This window comes from Haliotis cracherodii, unplaced genomic scaffold (genome assembly GCF_022045235.1).
Source record: "Haliotis cracherodii isolate W230 unplaced genomic scaffold, xgHalCrac1.p SCAF_9, whole genome shotgun sequence".
Classification (NCBI taxonomy): Eukaryota; Metazoa; Mollusca; class Gastropoda; order Lepetellida; family Haliotidae; genus Haliotis; species Haliotis cracherodii.
Genome location: NW_027266343.1, coordinates 26030182 through 26050308, shown reverse-complemented (window position 1 = coordinate 26050308; position 20127 = coordinate 26030182). Strand labels below are relative to the sequence as shown.

Genomic DNA, 20127 nt, shown 5'->3' with positions numbered 1-20127 from the left:
TATTGAATATAATTTTGTTTGTTTTGAAATATTCTTTTGGGTATTTCATTACGTAAATTGATGACAAACTGTTGAGTGTCTTGTCCAATTAAGATACACGATAAACTATCTTATTTTTTACATATTCAAAACATTATTTACTTGGTGAAAGCAGTAATTTCATGTTGTGTCGAAAAAACGTTAAATTCCGTTTTACACATCAAGATTTTCCATACCATGAACTAAAATTATGGGAGATATATATTAATCAAAATACCAGTGTAGTCTTTCTCCGATGTTAGCAAAGACATAAAACCAGCCATGACGTCAAAAGGACTGGTGTTATTTTGGGTTTTTTTCATTACATTTGATGATAAGGCTAGTGCTCCATTAATAATGATGCAAAATTAGTCAAATTACACTTACACATTAAGGAGAATGTTGGAATCTAAGGACTAAGTTATAGGTTAGATAGGGCCATCCTATTCTCTATTACCTCTTTTTCTTATGAAGTACGATTTCATCATTTCTTATGTTTTTTTTAATAACTAAACGTATACAGTTTCAATATGGATATTTGTGTTGGAATAGTTTGGTTCCTGGTGAACGAAACACCGCGAAAATATATTGTCCTTACCCACAGCTAATTCTCACCAATTGACCTGAGTTACAATAAACTAGTGCTAAGCATAGCGGAGTTATGCCCCCTTTTCTTTGTACGCGTGTAACCTCTCTGTCGCCTTTTGACGTCATAGAGAAAAATCCGTTTTCGTCATTTACGGCATGCTATATTTGGCATTGAATGTATGTAGTTATATATACCCATATAACTCCTTTTGATATATAGTTATGTCGTTCAGATATTAGGCAGTATTTTGTTCGCTGACAGCTTCCGTAAAGCTTCGAAATAAAAAAAATCGTCGGACAGTACTTTTATCGGTGTACGATAAAAAGCGGAGAAACTTACTGTTTGTCCACGCAGAATAAATTCTCGGACAACACTTAGAAGCGTATTTTTTTTAAACCGGTTTAATATTTGCGGTTAACATTACACCATCAAATAGCAAAATTTAATATTCTCCACCTCTGCGTAATTTTATAGCCAGAGGTATATCCAGTGCCATGTGAGTGCAATTCTCGCACAACCTTCACTTTTCCGATCTTAGGAAAATGTGCGTCAGAAAAAAACCTCGGCATCCAGAGGGTTAATCCACTCTCATCTCATGTTTTATTGTAGGCATGGGCATTCAGAGTTTTATGGCCTGTGCTTCTCCTTTGGTATATCACACAATAAGTCGAAATTGTTTCCATAGAAACATAAGCATATAAAACAAGTATTTGTCACAGAAGTGACGAAATGTCCCCCGCCTGTACATACACAATAGTACCAAATATGAAGACAATCCAGCGATTAGTTCTTGAGATATCGCGGCAACACCGTTTTCCAACTCCAAAAGCAGATTTGCCTGCTGTGACCTTGAAAATGGGGTCAAGGTCACCAAAACCGACTGGTGTCTGCGGTGTCTGTATATACACCATAGTTCCAAATATGAAGACAATCCAGAGATTAGTTCTTAAGATAACGCGGCAACACCGTTTTCCAACTCCAAAAGCAGATATGCCTGCTGTGACCTTGAAAATGGGGTCAAGGTCACCAAAACCGACTGGTGTCTGCGGAGTCTGTATATACACCATAGTTCCAAATATGAAAACAATCCAGTGTTTAGTTCTTGAGATATCGCGGCAACACTGTTTTCAAACTCCAAAAGCAGATTTGCCTGCTGTGACCTTGAAAATGGGGTCAAGGTCACCAAAACCGACTGGTGTCTGCGGTGTCTGTATATACACCATAGTTGCAAACATGAAGACAATCCTGCGATTAGTTCTTGAGATATCGCGGCAACACCGTTTTCCAACTCCAAAAGCAGATTTGCCTGCTGTGACCTTGAAAATGGGGTCAAGGTCACCAAAACCGACTGGTGTCTGCGGAGTCTGTATATACACCATAGTTCCAAATATGAAGACAATCCAGAGATTAGTTCTTGAGATATCGCGGCAACACCGTTTTCCAACTCCAAAAGCAGATATGCCTGCTGTGACCTTGAAAATGGGGTCAAGGTCACCAAAACCGACTGGTGTGTGTGGAGTCTGTATATACACCATAGTTCCAAATATGAAGACAATCCAGAGTTTAGTTCTTGAGATATCGCGGCAACAAACAGGTGGGACGGACGTACGGACGTACGTACGGATGGTCGTGAATACTATATCCCCTGCTTCGCGCTTCCGCGCGGCGAGGGACAATTAGAACAATTTCAAAATAGCGAAAGGCACCAGTCAAGCTGATGAGCTATACATATCCCAAGTTTTGTAGAAAAATGTTGTACAGTTTTCAAGATGGCACCAGTCAAGCTGATGAGTAATGCATATCAAAAGTTTTGTTGAAATATGTTGTACAGTTTTCAAGATGGCACCAGTCAAGCTGATGAGCTATACATATCCCAAGTTTTGTAGAAAAATGTTGAATGGTTTTCAAGTTATGGCCCAGAAATGAACCCTACCCTCATTTGATACTAAATCAAAATTGTTTCCATGGATGCATTACAAATAAAATTTGGAAAAATATCAAAATAGCAAAGGGCACAGGATTCTGCAGATGAGCAATCCATATGGCAAGTTTTGTTGCAAAACATTAAACATTTTCAAATTATGGGATGGGATTGCCGATGCCAACGCCAACGCCAACGGGAATGGAGCTAAAAACAATATGTCTCCCCTTCCTTTGAGGGGAGGGAGACGTAATGACTGTGACTCTACTGATCCTGACTTACCCTCTCACTACAGCTGTCCTTTGTGCATGTCTCACACAGAGAGGAGAACACAAGGAACTTGATGGAAGCACTGACAATGTTGCCACTGTTGCTTACAGAAACTTCGTAACTGTCGTTGGATGGTAGTTTGCACTTCACCTCTTCTTGTGACACAAACACAGCCTTTGATGTCATTATGTCTGTTGATACGGTCAGTGTTGTTTTATTCTACAAAAATAGTGGCAAATAAAAAATATTTCATGTTGGGATATGAAGGTCACGATAAGTAGTGCTATATCTCCATTGTTTTCAAAGTGGTAGTTTGCCATATAATCAGTAGGGAAACAGTATTTAATACTCATATGCTTGAATACAATTTATTTCTATTTTTCCACCTGTTAATTGTAGCATAATGAAAACAGTTCTTGCCAACTAATGAAGTTTAACTTTCCCTACATGTAGACTGCAGATGGTCCCACATGTTAGAAAGTCAGTTGTAGCTTCTTGAACATCATGTTTGTGGTTGGCTTAGCACTGATCTTTCCTCAAATGTAGGCTAACTTTACCCAGTCTTTCTTAATCACATATATTTGGATTGATTGCAAACAAGTCAATCCACATTTGTAAGATGCAAATCTTCATAAGCTTGGCTAGGTGGGGATTATCCTTTTGACATGGGCTCACAGAAAAGTGATCACAACAAGTGAGCCCACATTTGTACATCACAGAGCTTATTTACAAAGAAAAAAGTTTAGTGAAACGAAACTCACTTCAAATTAATCTTCGAGGTGCAAAAAAACGGGGTATTTCCTAATCAATCAAATTTCTGAAGCTATAAATAATGTCTCAGCTTGAAGACATGAATGTCATTCATAATGTCTATGACAACAATCCTTTCTCTTTAATAATTTTAATTTTGTTTCATTTTGATATGATGAAGTTGATAAAAAGGGCTAAAATGTGTGAAAAACATTTTTTTTTTAAAGTTCTGGAGAAAATCAAACAACAGTTATCATTTGAATACCTTACCTCTATTACATCATAGCCAAAAATTCCTCATTTTAGCTGTCTTCACACCATAAAATCTTTCAGATTTTCAAAAGAAGTCCTACATACATAATGATTAGTTTTGAGGTATACCCTATCCTCAGGGACTACTTCCTGTAGTTATAGAGGTAGTATTCTTAGAATTATGCACAAAAACTACTATTGTTTAATAATTCCCTCAAATACCCAGCCTCTACTGTAGCCAGTTATATTCACCAGACGTACTGGGGGGGGTTGGCATCTAGTAATTCCAAATTGTTGGCAGCATGCAGTGAAGTAGAAATATAGGATAAATTGAAGTATTATGCCCAATCTCTGGATTTATACTCATAGAAACTCATTTATGATGTCATATTCGGTTCTATTAACATCTTGAATTTGGAGTGCACAAACTCTTTTTTGCACTTGTAGCACCGAGGGTGAGAATCTCCAATGACTTAAAAATTGGCCAACAACGTACCACAAATGTGCTAAATTGTGATCTCATATTTCAAATAAGTGATGTTTTCCCACCTTGCTCATGCACAGTTGCATTAGCCTAGGGATAGGGTTTACCTCAAAACTAATAAAAGATATTTTGGCAGTTAAGAATAACATGTGGTGTGATGACAGCCAAATTGAGGAATTTATGGCTATGCTGTATGAGAGGTAGGGTATTCAAAGGAGTTATGTGTTTCATGACAGTTTCAGAATATACCTTATAATATATATAATGTTCTATCTTTCCCGCAACTAACCATGATCTTCTGATAGTTACAGGTGAGATTGTCAGTGTCCGCAAAGCCAAACCCGAATATTGTGACAGGGTTGCAGGGGGACAGCAAAGTGTCGCAGAGCAAGCCGCCTTGGATGGAGAAGATCTGAGGAGGGTCAGTCAGGCTGATGGAGCAGTCAGGACCTGCATTGCCTGTGTTACAGTCACATTCCCCTGAAACACAGTTATGTTAATCACTACATGTAGAATCCTTAGCAATTAACCATCCTCAAAGCATGTGCCTCTAATCTCATTGTAGTAGCAGGAGGTGTTTGTTTTTTTCTTGTTCAAACTAGTAACCAAATATACAGTTGTGTACCATCAAACTGGGAAAGGGCCTCCCTACATAAACAAGCATACAAACTCTTATTGCGACCATGACCGTAACAGGAAATGTGCATAAAGTAGTGTGCATGTAAAGGGAAGTAACTGCGTGCTATATTGGATCACATTTTTTTTTATGTGGCAGACTTAATGATGATGCAGGCGGTGCCTGAGATCCAAGACTTTTAATTTTTTTAGCCTAATGTTACATGGAACAACTGGTTCTTGGCTCTGTGATTAAGAGATTACAACATGAGTGTCTGTCGGATACAATTTATAAATAAACAAGTTGATCAAAACATATCTAACAAGCAAAAACAAGTCAGATGCATTTGAAATGCTGAGTTGTAAGATAAATGGAATCTGACAGGCAAAAAAAAAAAAAAGAGTGCAGTAATCTGTTTCTTATACACTCTAATATCACACAATGTTCGGATATTAAGAGGCATATTTCTTCTATTTCTTCTATTCTGAACATCGCATTGGCATATTGATACATGACACATAACACAACAGTCATCAGTGACACTTGGCTTACTGCTCACTACCCATACCGGGTATGAGACTCTACAAAAATGTATCTGTGGATTACCAAGGCGATGATTATAATGCAAACAATTTAAGATCAAAGAACATTATTAAAATACCCTAAAACCATAACTTTTCGACACAGATGAAGGTGAAATTGACTGAAGTACAAGAAACTTTTCGATGAATTGTAATCAGGAAAGTAGGTCATGATAATCTGACCCTACGTCATCAGCATGGAGTAGCCAGTCATGGACCTGCAATTTGGTCTCACACATGTTTGTTACCAGTTGTCTCAATTGGGTTTCTCTCCTACAGAGCCCACTAGCACAAAGCGATCTTAGCGCTACAAGTATTGTAAGCCTATGTTAAAGCATGGGAGTTACGATCATCTTAGCGCTAAGATCGCTTTGTGCAAGTGGGCCCAGGTATGTAAGAAAATGAATGGGAACATACAAAAAACAACTGAATACCAACATCAAACATCTTTGCATACTGGTATATATTTGACACAAACACACACCCGCACACCCACATCAACTGACAGTCTGTAGAATATCACAATACAATAACTGGACAAGAAGATGTAAAGAAATAGGGAAGTTTGGCTGGGTTACCTAGGCTGCAGTTGCCATTGTTACTACATTCATTAGGACATATGGCATCAATGACCGCAGGCAGTTGTGTTTCTCCATCAATCTCTAGCCACAGCTCTGTGTTCCTCTCTATGGCAATTGCACACAGCTCCTTAATGTTCTCCCGAGACACCTCCATCCATGTAAAGTTTCCAGTTATCTGATACACAATATATATTGCCCAACTATAATAAATATTCATTTAATAATTTAAAAGCAAAAATAAGATAAAATCTCACGACAAGGAATATTTCAACCTGTATGTGACCAGATCAATATTGTTCTGGTGCACTGATAAGATAAATACAACACTTGTGTGTCATGCCTGTTAATCCATATGTCCCATGAAATATAATATGTTATCATATTGCTTGACAATAATGTTTACAATCAAAAATCCACAGAATTATGGTCTTGCTGCTTATTAGATAAGGAAAGTCAATTTTGTTCTATAACATTTCCGGGGTGGATGAAATAGGTTTTTTTTCAATCAGGAAACCTTTCAACACAACACAACACAACCTTTCTCTACCTGTGTTTCTTAAGCGAGATGCAACATTTCCCCACCTTTTCACTCAGATGCATGAAACAACATATCTGTCAGACCCTCACACTACATTCTCTACCTGTCCCTAAGAAGCAAAAACGCAATATTTCTCTACCTATTAGTAAGAAGAAAGAACACAATATTACACTTCCTGTCTATCAGACACTCACACAATATTTCTCTGTCTGTCCATCAGACACTCACACAATATTTCTCTTCCTGTCAGACACTCACACAACATTTCTGTCTGTCCATCAGACACTCACACAATATTTCTCTTCCTTTCAGACACTCACACAACATTTCTCTGTCCGTCCATCAGACACTCACACAACATTTCTCTGTCTGTCCATCAGACACTCACACAATATTTCTCTTCCTTTCAGACACTCACACAACATTTCTCTGTCTGTCCATCAGACACTCACACAATATTTCTCTTCCTGTCAGACACTCACACAATATTTCTCTGTCTGTCCATCAGACACTCACACAACATTTCTCTGTCTGTCCATCAGACACTCACACAATATTTCTCTTCCTGTCAGACACTCACACAACATTTCTCTGTCTGTCCATCAGACACTCACACAACATTTCTCTTCCTGTCAGACACTCACACAACATTTCTCTCTACCTGTCCATCAGACACTCACACAATATTTCTCTCTACCTGTCCATCAGACACTCACACAATATTTCACTTCCTGTCAGACACTCACACAATATTTCACTTCCTGTCAGACACTCATTTCAACAACATTTCTTTATCTGTCCAACAGACACGCAAGATTTCTGTACCTGTCCATCAGACACTCACCCAATATTTCACTTCCTATCCATAAGACCCTCGCACATCATTTCTCTACCTGTTCTTAAGAAGCAAGAACACAACATTCTCTACCTTGTCTGTCAGATCTTCGCACATCATTTCTCTACCTGTCCATCAGACACTCACACAATTTTACTCTATACCTGTCCATCAGGCACTCACACATCATTTCCCTACCTGTCCATCAAACACTCAGACAATATTTCACTTCCTGTCCATTAGACACTCACACAATATTTCACTTCCTGTCCATCAGACACTCACACGATATTTCTCTTCCTATCCACCAGATCCTGACACAACATTTCTGTCTGTCCACGAGATACTCACACAACAATTCTCCATCTGTCTGTCAGAATCTAGAAAACAAAACCTGTCTCTAACCATCTGTCAGATCCCCACACAATATTTCTCTACCACTCTATCTCTATTCTATGATATTTGAAAACTAGATCTTCACACATCATTTCTCTACCTGTCCTTAAGAAGCAAGAACACAACATTTTCTCTACCTGTCCGTCAGACCCTCAAACAACATTTCTCTCCCTGTCCATCAGACCCTCAAACAACATTTCTCTACCTTCTGTCTGTCCACCAGATGCTCACACAACATTTCTCCATCTGTCTGTCAGAATCTAGAAGACAAAAACTGTCTCTAACCATCTGTCAGATCCCCACACAATATTTCTCTACCACTCTATCTCTATTTTATGATATTGAAAACCATTTGTTAAACTTCCACATTAATACTAGTCATTCTTGATTGCCTGTTGTTTTCAAAACTTAACTCATAAACAAGAAATGATGTCTTAACTTTATTCTCTGTGTTGGTTTAAGTTCATAACAATGTCCATACTTAAAATAGCTGGGAGTATATAAAAACACAGGGGTGTTGTATAAAACCGTGCGGTTAATAAACATTGTAATAACCTGCATCTTCACTGAAATGTCTCTACAAACATTACCAATGAATGTTTCTCTGGCAAGTTGTTACTAACCCCTACCTCTACCTCCACCTGTCATACCTGCATAGCCTGTTCAATCAATATTTCAAATTACTGGGATTCGAACACCATCAGAAAATTCCCTAATAACTCCTAATATCATCTGAAAAAAAATAAAAGACACTGGTACACATTGCTTTCTACAATGTTTAAACTCACCAGCAGATCTTCTACACAGAAATCTATAGCTAGATCAAAGTTTGTCTGTATGATGCCCTTGCACGTCCGAGCTGACTGAGATATTTGCACTTGTGACCTACAGAAATCCTGAGCCTCGATTTCTGTGATGCCAAAATCAATGAACTGAAAACATGACAACAACACTTGGTCAGTAGAATCAAACGTATCAACTTTCAAATAATCAGTAGTTTCACGGTATTTATGTTGAAAACATAGTTTTAACATGATGTATGTGGCCATGCAAAGACCAAAAAGGAAATAACCTGAAAGCTCTCTTAAATGTAACATTTTATGGCACAAACCATACATTAACTGGATATTGAATTTTACAATAACAAATCCCCACATGGATAAGTAATGAACATTTTTTTTAATTTTCAATGTAGAGGATCTCATCATGGTGATTGTGAAATTAGGAAAATAATTACCACATATTACTTGACCACATTTTAGACACAAATTTGTTTGATGGTATAATTTTATACCTGCCTTCAAATATATAAACCTTTACAAATATACAATTTAATAAATGCAGCAATCAGTCGTTTTACTTTTGATTTCCAATGCCGTTTCGTGGTCCCCATGCCTGAATCTGGTCACATTGCTTCAACTCACTAAGGAGGATCATTACCTGATGAAAGTATGTAATGTTAAACTGGAAGGTGACTCTTGGTTCACTGGAGGTACACTTGAGGGGAGGAACAGCTTCTTCTAGAAGAGCTTGTGTTATGTCCTTCCCTACAAACAGATCACAATCCACAAACACAATCTACACGGGAAACACTTTCAGCAGCATCTCCACCACACTGGCTGGGTATATTGGTCAATCTGAATGAAGTCAATATACAGCAGTCACAACTGATATTAGTTCTCTCTTAAAAAGAAATACATAAATTATTTGATATGCATTACATGTTTTTGGAGGGAAATAAATAAGTGTTTTGATCGTAAGTTTTGAAAATGCTTTAGTTGTTTATACTTTAACAAAAGTATGTGAAATGTGATCAGGGATATGAAGCACCTATTGTGATACATGTTTATTATAACTAAGTAACAACTGACCCTTCTTCTTGTTTCCTCTACCGCCATGATCCTGGTCACACGAGAAGATATCCTTTCCCATTCCACACACATTATCTTCCTCAAACATACAATCACAATACACCTGGGATGACCCCTCTGATAATGCACCACAGTAGCCATCATACAAGGAATCTTCCTCTGACACCCTGAAAACATAACATACAGTAGCCATCATATAGGGAATCTTCCTCTGACACCCTGAAAACATAACATACAGTAGCCATCATACAAGGAATCTTCCTCTGACACCCTGAAAACATAACATGCAGTAGCCATCATAAAGGGAATCTTCCTCTGACACTCTGAAAACATAACATACAGAAGCCATCATACAAGGAATCTTCCTCTGACACCCTGAAAACATAACATGCAGTAGCCATCATACAAGGAATCTTCCTCTGACACCCTGAAAACATAACATACAGTAGCCATCATACCAGGAATCTTCCTCTGACACCCTGAAAACATAACATACAGTAGCCATCATAAAGGGAATCTTCCTCTGACACCCTGAAAACATAGAGGAGATATCTGGCCCCGATGTGAGTTGGGTGAGTTTGTTGTGGATGGGGAAACTTCATGTTTGGGCGTTACGCATAAATCCAGGGAGGGAGGGAGGGAATAAAATCTTTGAAAACTTAATCTGTATGTGACTACTTCAGTATGTGAAAGTGGAAGAATATCTAAAATGTTTGAAATGAATATTACATTAAATATGAAAAGGGAAATGTACCAATACACTTGGCCTAGGTTGGAGTTAAAGAGAGGGGAAATACCTGTCCAAGGCTGAACCTTGCCCAAATCAACTGGAGGGGGTGAGATTCGGCCCTGGCTATTACTTCCCTGAGGAAGAACTTGCCTAGGCCACATATTTCCCCAGGACGAACTGGGCAGAGGGATGTTTCAGACTGGTTATGGCAGATGCTGGACCAGTGTACCTTAGTAGCAAGGAAAAGAGTCAGCTGCCAGCTCATAGGAAAGCTTGGGGATGCTTGGTCTGTATCTTATAAAGCAGAACAAAAATCTCACAAGAATCACAATTTTGTGCATCCACAGCTAGGAATCACAATACATGTGAGGATTGCCAAAGTGGAAGTAAACATAACATTATTCACATGCTTTATGCTTGAATGAACCATTGAAACAATTAGTAGGTTATACCTCCAACTTTGTGAAAAGTCCTTTGGCTCTTTGTTCGTTTCATCAGACATGACACCATCGTTTTTGAGAAGATCATTTTTCTTGTTGCCATCATATACACCACATAAGCCTGGAATGACATGAGTATATAAAACATAGTCACAGTCTACAGTCTTAACAATGCATATCTAAGACAATAGGAAGACAGGCTTTCTTTCAATGTAAATGGCCAAAATATATAACTATAAGAACTCATTATATGTGAAAAAGTGTGATGAAGTTATGTTAACTATCTCCTGAATTGGACATTACAAAGTACTTGTTCTAAATACTAAAAGGAGCCCTGAGATTCTTTTATGAAGATAATTTAAACTTCATGCAGTTTTTCTTTAATGCCTGTGGAGTGCTGCTGCAACATCTTGTTTCGATTTACATGAATAACGAAATTTTAAAATGGTAAAGACCAAAGCTGATTAATTATCCAGCAATGCAACATAATGGAATGATGCACATTCAGAAGGACAAAGGTTGTTTGTATATCCGGTGCCAACACCAGGGTGGTGTGTTCATCATCTTTCGTCCTCATAATATCTGTGCAATACATGCCACATTATCATGTTCTTTAAGGCACTTGTTTTGATTAGTTAGTTTATGGATCCACAATGCAAATAAATAACATCTGCAGAATAAAATTAAGATTTGGAGGGCTGTCTTCTGAAATATTCTGAGTGATGAAAAAAAATTCAAAGTAGGTCCATTTAGAATCCAAGTTTTCTTTTAACTATTCCTCATAACACTTTTTCACTTAATCAGTTCATAAATGTTATTTTCTATTTTCTATCGTTAGCACTGATCCTGCGTTTGGGAATCAAAAGAGGCCTTGAGGTGATCATTATAGATAATATGCATTCCAAACATTTCAGTTTTAGGTTTTTGATGTGTCTGAAGTTATTGTGTGATGGATGCATGGCTGCAGTTGAGTACCTTCAGTTTTGTTAAAGCCAGCCGCAGATGCAGTAAGATATACATTGATGAAGTTCCTACTGCGGCCCCGCTTCTGCACCTTCACCTTCAGCAGGAAGCCATTAGGCAGGTACACCTGACAAGACACCATCAAACATTGTACAGCATTCACACACAGCAACATATCAAACACAAACACTGGCATGATAAGGTTAACAAATATAGTCTTGGTTGTCAGGCACCAAAATATTATTATACAGTCTATCACACTTTTCGCTTTTACTTCCATTTTGAAAAATATTAACATGTAAATATTCTGTCTCAAACACAAGACACAAGACAAGAAATGCTGCAATACTGAAAGTATCACTTCCCTTTACTGCACATCTCGTGTCATGATCATGGCCGTAGTAGGTGTTTGTATGCTTCTTTTGCTGTTCACAAACTTGGTCAATAATAATATGAAATTTACGATAAAACATCACTAAACATGATGGGGTACCAAGATTTATAACTTCAGTTGCATTTATTTGCTGTATTCTCCTGTTTTATATGCTGAGATTAAATTTACCGTGTGTAATTATCTTGTAACATAAGTTGGAAATAGCAATCAGATGTGCACACATTTTCGGGTGATTCTCTTGAAACAATACCTACCATCATCACTGAATATATCAGGGAAACATTGCATCTCTAACAACTAAGGTTCTTTTCAAGCTGTCAATAGCATTAATCTGATCATAGATGGTGTAAATAATGGTGAATTTGGATAATTCCTGTGGACATGAAGCAAATGTTAAGTACATTAACACTGAATCTAAGAGAAAACTAAATAACATGAATCAAATGTTAACATCCTGTCATGGATCTCCAATTCTATATGCAATATTTCATGTAAATAATAACTTTGATAAAGTTTCAATCACACATAATGCCATTATATCTATCCTCTGAGTATTCAGAGATTCTATACATCAATAGACACCAGGGCAATACTGCTAAGATTGAATATATAACAATGCCTTTACAATATTTGCATATGAAGAACACTGTGTCCATGGTATGGAAACATTAAGACACTCACATTATACTGTTCATTCTTTCTCTTGTATATAAAAAGTCCTGGCGTAAGATTCCCATTTTTGTAGATTTTGACTGTCATTGGGTAGCCCTTTCCCTCTGAACCACGCTGAGCTCCACATTTATCTAGCAAGATGACATCATCATCCACCTTCACAGCCACGGCACAGTTACATGATGCTCGCTTGTTGCAGCTGCGGTAGAAGGTGTGGATCTGGAGCATCGGGAACAAAGCATGAAACATACAACCCACAACGCGGCACTCGAACATAATGTATACATGTATCACACATTACTGTCTTTAACCAATATCCATTCAATGTGCACATGGAAAGCTACACAGATGTCAGAGATCACATCTAATCATATCAGAAATGTGTCTGTATCAGACCCAATAAGACATGTATAAAGTATTCTTACCTTGATACCAGAGTCTATGATGTTGGCAAACACAAATTCACCCTCGAAGAAATTGTTATACTTCCTGGAATGTGAAATATCAGATGTCAGTTGCCAGAGATCTCCACACACAATTATAACAACATGTAACACACAGAGACACACTGAGACACATACACAGACGCACACTCACACAGCATCAGATACTGTCTTGTTATATCAACTCACTTGTTGTCAAAGGTATAGATATGAGGATCGTTGACTGACATACATATAGAGTTGTCATCCATGTCTTTCACAGTCATCTGTAAGGACAAATATAGCATCAGTGTGCATTGTATGCATCAGTAGCACCAATCATTACAAAAATCATTAAAGAGATGATATATAAATGAATGTATTCGACATCATTCATGAGCAATAAACACAATAAACAAACAGCTCATCAATCACCTTGATATTTCCAAGCTGAAGTGTGTTGTTGTATGTCTTGGATGTTACCGTGGCCCATACACTGACAGAACGTACTTGGTCCTTGTCTTTGACACCATCAATGACACCCTTTACATCAATTCTGTGATTTTTTTGCCAGTTCTCTTCCAGCACTAACAGCCCACAGAATGGAGTCACCTCCCTTTGCTGCCACGACAACACAGCTTGTGGGATGACTGACTTGTCAGGACACTTTTTCTCCTTGCTGGCACGGATTCTGGCATGAAGCTTCACCTCACATGTTGTTCTCTCAGATGCTGGGCAGAAGAAGGAAGGGGGTATGGTTGTTCGGACATCAATGTGGCCCATGGATCCTTCCATGATAGTCAGTGACTCAGTCAGAATCTGAAGTCAAAGAACACACGACAGCAATAATATACACTGTAGCTCAATTAGATGTGTCACTGGATGATAAATTAATCACATAGCTTTTGCTGCTATATACAAAGACATGATACACATGTCAATAATCTTTTATTTGGAAGTTTACACGATATACAGATTTTCAATTGGACAAGAGGTCAGTCACATGACCATGAAATTGATGTTCATATGTTTTTCATAAGACCTTTTTCTTGAAATTACTTAAACACTGATGGACTACTTCCACATTCTTGGGGGACCCCTGGGAATTCCCTTGAATTTCGACCCTTTAATCTTGAGCATTTTCATATACATTGAGAAACGTCAGAGAGTTAGATTTGACTGCATGATTGTTTATGAATACCCTCGCTACAACTATGCTTGTGAACAAAATGAAGAAACAGACATCCAACTGTTGCAGTTGCGACTCAATCCGTGTCTTGACAGATTTACCTTAGTGCCTATTTGACATATCATTAATCACCTTTCAGTCATCGGCTAATCAATCAGTATTGACTAAAACATGTAACTGCCACAGGCTCATTTAACAACTTCCAAAATCTCTCCCATCACATTTATCGTGTCGGCCATTTTGAGATCTTGTACTTAATGTAAATGTATTACAATGCACTGTCATTGTGACTGACTTACTGAGGTAGTTCTTTACAGACCTTTCTTGCCTAATGAGGATATTATTTGAATTCTGTAAACAGCTTTATTTCTGCGCCGTTAAAATATTGTGAATACCACACCAAAGACAATACTGCGATGAGATATTTTTGCGAGTTGCCATGTTGAGATTATCAAATACGATAATTGACTCGACTCAGTGTCATGACTGAGTTTGAATGCAAACTATATAAGAAGGATTTTAATGAAAGTTTGCCACTCACAAATTTTGACAATGTGGAGATACGTAATGGTACATGCAAGATAGCTTGTTTCCTGTGTGGACAAAATTGCAATGGACACTGACGCAATCAAGCGAGGTTGGAAGAAGGCAGGATTACTGTGAGGTAACAGTGACACTAATTGGTCTGTTAATACTGTTATTTGTGATGTATTGTGTGACCATGAATTAATGTGACCAGCATTCATTTGTGTTTTTAACTTATTGAGTAACTTGTGGTTCTGGTTGATGATTCCAACATTTGATGACGTGTTGCAATGAAGAAAGTATGTATGTATTATTTATACTTATTTTTGCGTTTTTAATTTTTGCGATTGAGTCTCGTTCGCAATAGTCGCAATAATAAAGTGGTCGCAAAAAATTCCATGTTTACAGTATATGTGTTGTGTTCGATATTTCTGAAGAGCAAGTTGTGCATACATAGAATCATGTCACATCTCGTTTTGTGGAACTATTTTATTCGGCGATACAGCAGGTTGTTGTATGGCAGTCAGTGTAAACCTGAAGTCACACGTACTAAACAAACTTGGGTATGGATCTAGGCCTACATCCTTGAGGTACAAAATTGTGCTAAAAAATTATAAGAATTGACTTTAAATTTGTGTGAGTTCATTGGCGTATGAACCTTCATAGAGTGAGGGCCAAGCATAATATTGTATGAACGTCGTCACAAAGTCAGACGTTTATACATTTTTGCCCCTCTCTATGAAGCTTCATACTCCAATGAACTCACACAAAGGGAAAAGGTTTGCTCAACATTTTGAACAACTTCACTTCATATTTCAAACCATCTCATTAATAATTGCTCTGTTGGAATTGATAGGAAAAAACAGTAGTCTGTTAGCCTAGCCTTTGAGATCACTAGATGTAAGTATATACTTGTAAAAGAAAGAGTAACATGTCGGGTGTGAGATTACCTGAATGCCTAGTGTGATGACTGGACTCCGGGAAACCTCACCTCGAGTCTCATTGCAATCCACACTCAGACACACAGTCACCTCACAGTACAGCTGAAATACACAATACACAAGCTGCATGAAAGGCAGCAATTCAAAAGTTTGGTATGGAGTATTTAAGAGGTCTGCAATTTCCTATCCAAGCTTTATAATCATCATATTTCTTCTCTGAGATATGCAGCTTCACTATCACAGGCAAAGAAATATGCCTTACAAGAAATATCATACCATTCTAAAAACCTTCCTTGGCATGTTGCTCCACCACACCTGTGGTACTCTGTTTCCAAGTGCAAATATGGTTCTTTCCAGAAATTCTCTTAGAGCATGTCAATTTTGTCACAATGAAGTTTTAGAGCGTACCGTATGTGGGTATGCCTCAACACACCTTTTGAACTTCTCTATCTATCAAGTCAGAAAAGATAAAATGATTGACTTGTTTGATAATTATACTTTAATTTTTCAAACTGACACCTATTAGTTTGATTGTATGGCATAAGTACCTGACTTCCAAGTCTGACATTAGGGTAGATGGTCTGATTGAGGGCTGGAATAACATCTGTGGAGACAGTTTCACTGAGAAGTTGCTCTTCATCCACATAATATGCCACAGCATATTTTACACTGACACCTTTCACTAATGAGAACTGGCACATGAAGTGAGCTCCAGCCTCCGTCGTCTCTGTGACTACAGTCGGTGGTGAAGGAAGCTTAGGGTAGCCTGAAACACAAAGTACAAGTAAGTTGAAGGGGAAACTCTGTGTATGTCAGTATAATGTGCCTGACAATGTTATCAATGCTTAAGTCATAATTAGGATGCACTGATGTTGCAGCATTCCTCTTTCATGTGTCATTCATCTTATTAGACTGATAAAAAAGCATAGCAGAAAAGAGATGTCAGATACTGCACTTTTCTACATACTGCACACATTAAATGTTTTAGAGCATATACATAAACTAGCTGCAATGTGCCTTGTCAGAGTAATTCCCTTTCTACCATGTGCCCATGTTTAGCTCACCTAGTGGGATGTCCAGTCTGTCTGTGACCTCCTTGGTGGCAAACACCATCTGCCACTGCTCCAGTACACAGCGAGCATATTTTCCACCTCCTTGAATTGGGCGTCCAAAGAAGAAACCTTTTCGTATGACATTACCAACATTACGCTTTTTGAACTTCTTTGATTTTATAATAAGCCTTCCATCAAGGGAACAGGATAATCCACGCTGTAAATTCCATGAAATTTCATAATCTTGATATCTATTTATGAGAATATCCTTTTTGTGGATGTACACTGTCCATTCCTGTGTCTGTGTGCTGACCGTAATGTACAGCCGGTTTCGTTTGTAGTATACAGCAAAGCCTGTTGAGTCTGGCAGGTCACCACCATTTGTGACAATGTAAGTGTTGTCTTCTAACTCAAGGAACTTGATGGTGAAGAGGAAGGTAAAGCCCAGTCTGCACTGACTGGGAGAGAACACGCAACTTTCTTTGATGGACTGCAAACCAGACAGGTCAAGGAACTGTGAAGCACCATCCAACTCCATTGAGAAGCGGTTGCGGCTATTTATGGTCAGAGTGATGCCCCCTTCAAGTGTGATGTTACCCAGAGAAGTTTCCAAAATGTTACCAATGATTCTCTGCCACCTGAATTTCTGCTCCTCAATACGGTCCACTGAAAACAAGAACAAAGCACAGCTACAGCTTATCACATTCATCGATATATGAAGGTATGGCTACCATAATTCCCCTTTTTGTGAACAACATATTCATTTTGGTATTCACACAGGTGAATGAGTGAGTGAGTGAGTATGGTTTTACGCCGCTTTTAGCAAAATTGAAGCAATATCATGGCGGGGGACACCAGAAATGGGCTTCACCCATTGTACCCATGTCGGGAATCAAACCCAGATCTTCGACGGAGTGATGAGCGAACGCTTTAAGCACTAGGCTATCCGACAACCCCACAAAACAGGTATACCTCTGATTGCAGTCCAAGCAGTTGAAGAGATGATAAGGTTGCACATTTCATCTGGGCTTTCAGGGTTGAAGAATCCATCAGCAAAGCACTTGGAGTCAATTTTACAGACATCATCCTGGAGAATCACACAGCATATTTATGGAGCTTGTAGTCATTGATTAAAGTTCAACATGACAAGCTAGTGTTTAAACCACAAGGCTACCAATTGCACAATGAAATAATGATAACAATAATAAACACAACAACAACAACGACAAGAAGAAGAAGAATATACATATATAGAACAGAGAGGGGACATTAAGAGAGTAAAAATATACACATTCAGTGATAGCGTTCAAAAAGGCAATATAATGCAATACATATTTCTTGACCACAACTATTCCTGAAGTGTGGATAACTACACATGTGGAAATATCTGTATCATACAGCGTATATTGATATGTAACCCCTCTTCTTCATCTATCATGGGACAATAAAGGGACAATTCATTTCCTTCAATATCACTATCATTATGACTATGCTTAACCTGACTGATGACTGGAATCTATCATCAGCAGCAATCTGGTGAAGGTGTTCACCTACCCTGCCCTGACAGCTGGTCACATTGTCACATGTCTGACAGAGGGAATCAAATGCCCTGTAGAGTAGAGTCTCGTTGCTGGTGGTAGCACCATCATTGCTGACAGAGATGTGGAGGTAACCAGCAATGGACAAGGAGCATCGGATCACTTCTTGACTGACAAAGACAGCCTGTTGTGTAGTCACTTTATCCTGTGGGGTACAATGGTAAACACATTTAGTGGATCAGCTACATCATGGCTTACTGCATGACATCATATTAAACTGATACTGAATCTGAAGAGGTAGTGGAAGTAATAAAACCAGAAACCATTTTCGATTTGTGTTCACTCGGGTTGTATATGCCTGGATTCTTTGACATCCTTAACAAATAAGAATGGACATGTTTGTTTATTGTTTAACGCCGCGCGCAGCAATATTCTAGCAATATGAAGGAGGTCTGTAAATAATCGAGTCTGGACCAGACAATCCAATGATTGACAAAATGAACATCAATCCATGCAATTGGGATACTTAGTTATATGACATGTCTGCTAATTAAGAGAAATTGTTTCATACCCATCAATTTGTCTATGACTGTATGAAGGAGAAACAGCACATGAATAAATCATTGTTTGTAAAAGTAATGTTATAAATTAGAAAACAGCAGTTGAAGCATTAGTCACTGTGTGTGATCCATGACTTTCATAATGATAGGCCTTGGGCTCAAATACCTAGATTACAGGTGAGGTGAGGTGAAATGTGGCTTAACGTCATGTCCTAGATTACTGCATTTGTATAGTGATGTGTGTGTGTATACACGTGTGTCTGTCTGTGTGCTTGTCCTTGTCTGGACTGATGCCGCAATACCCCACTCAGACACAGTATACTGTCTCTGAGCCGATCAGTCCGTGTTTTAGCCCTTTAATGCCCCGGCACAAGGCAGGGTAACAAGTACCATGTTGTAATGTCTTTTGGTATGACGCGGTTGGGGATCAAACCCACGGACCTTCCGCTCTCCAGGCAGATGTTCTACCACTAGATCAAGAAGGCGGTCACCTAAATTAAAAGTCACATGATATCAAAATAATGTATATGATTAATCACAAAATCTGTTTTCAAAGCAAAATCAAAGAATATCATGAGATGCCTTATTTCATTTGATTAACTGATAATTTGTTGTTAAGGTTTTACTGAGTGTATGCCCTCTTCTGATGAGTGTTCTTGAGGAGCAAATAAACATCCCATAAGATGAAGCCGATCTACAATTGGACTACAATCATAACATATAACATTAATTGTGTTGGCACCAAGCATAAAAATGTCATGCACTCAAGCATGATAGAGTGAAAGGTTTTATTAATTTATATAGTCAGTAAGATATTGTTCTGTCTGTCATGTTGAATTTTCACGAAAGATTTGTATAAACCTACCTCCACTTTTGCATATAGTATTGTAGGTATCTTGCTAACTCATAGTAACCTTGTGACTGGTACTACATTCAAGTGAGACCTGCTCAGAAGCTTTACATTTGAATTGTAAGAACTGCTTGGAGGTTTCAATTTTG

General features: G+C 38.2%; 1 protein-coding gene across 1 annotated transcript in view; it reads right to left on the bottom strand.

The window, feature by feature from the left end:
* The window catches only part of LOC139453352 (uncharacterized), a 318833-nt gene that overhangs the window by 76601 nt on the left and 222105 nt on the right, over positions 1-20127 (bottom strand). The window contains exons 125-141 of the mRNA XM_071235025.1: positions 18585-18773; positions 18003-18117; positions 17043-17696; positions 16527-16744; positions 15988-16080; positions 13759-14142; positions 13534-13610; positions 13327-13390; positions 12911-13120; positions 11848-11962; positions 10885-10993; positions 9703-9869; positions 9272-9378; positions 8620-8763; positions 6060-6237; positions 4574-4764; positions 2811-3017 (exon numbers count right to left, since the gene is read on the bottom strand). Coding sequence (XP_071091126.1) covers positions 2811-3017; positions 4574-4764; positions 6060-6237; positions 8620-8763; positions 9272-9378; positions 9703-9869; positions 10885-10993; positions 11848-11962; positions 12911-13120; positions 13327-13390; positions 13534-13610; positions 13759-14142; positions 15988-16080; positions 16527-16744; positions 17043-17696; positions 18003-18117; positions 18585-18773 — 3222 coding nt within the window. The remainder of the gene's footprint in view (positions 1-2810; positions 3018-4573; positions 4765-6059; positions 6238-8619; positions 8764-9271; positions 9379-9702; positions 9870-10884; positions 10994-11847; positions 11963-12910; positions 13121-13326; positions 13391-13533; positions 13611-13758; positions 14143-15987; positions 16081-16526; positions 16745-17042; positions 17697-18002; positions 18118-18584; positions 18774-20127) is intronic.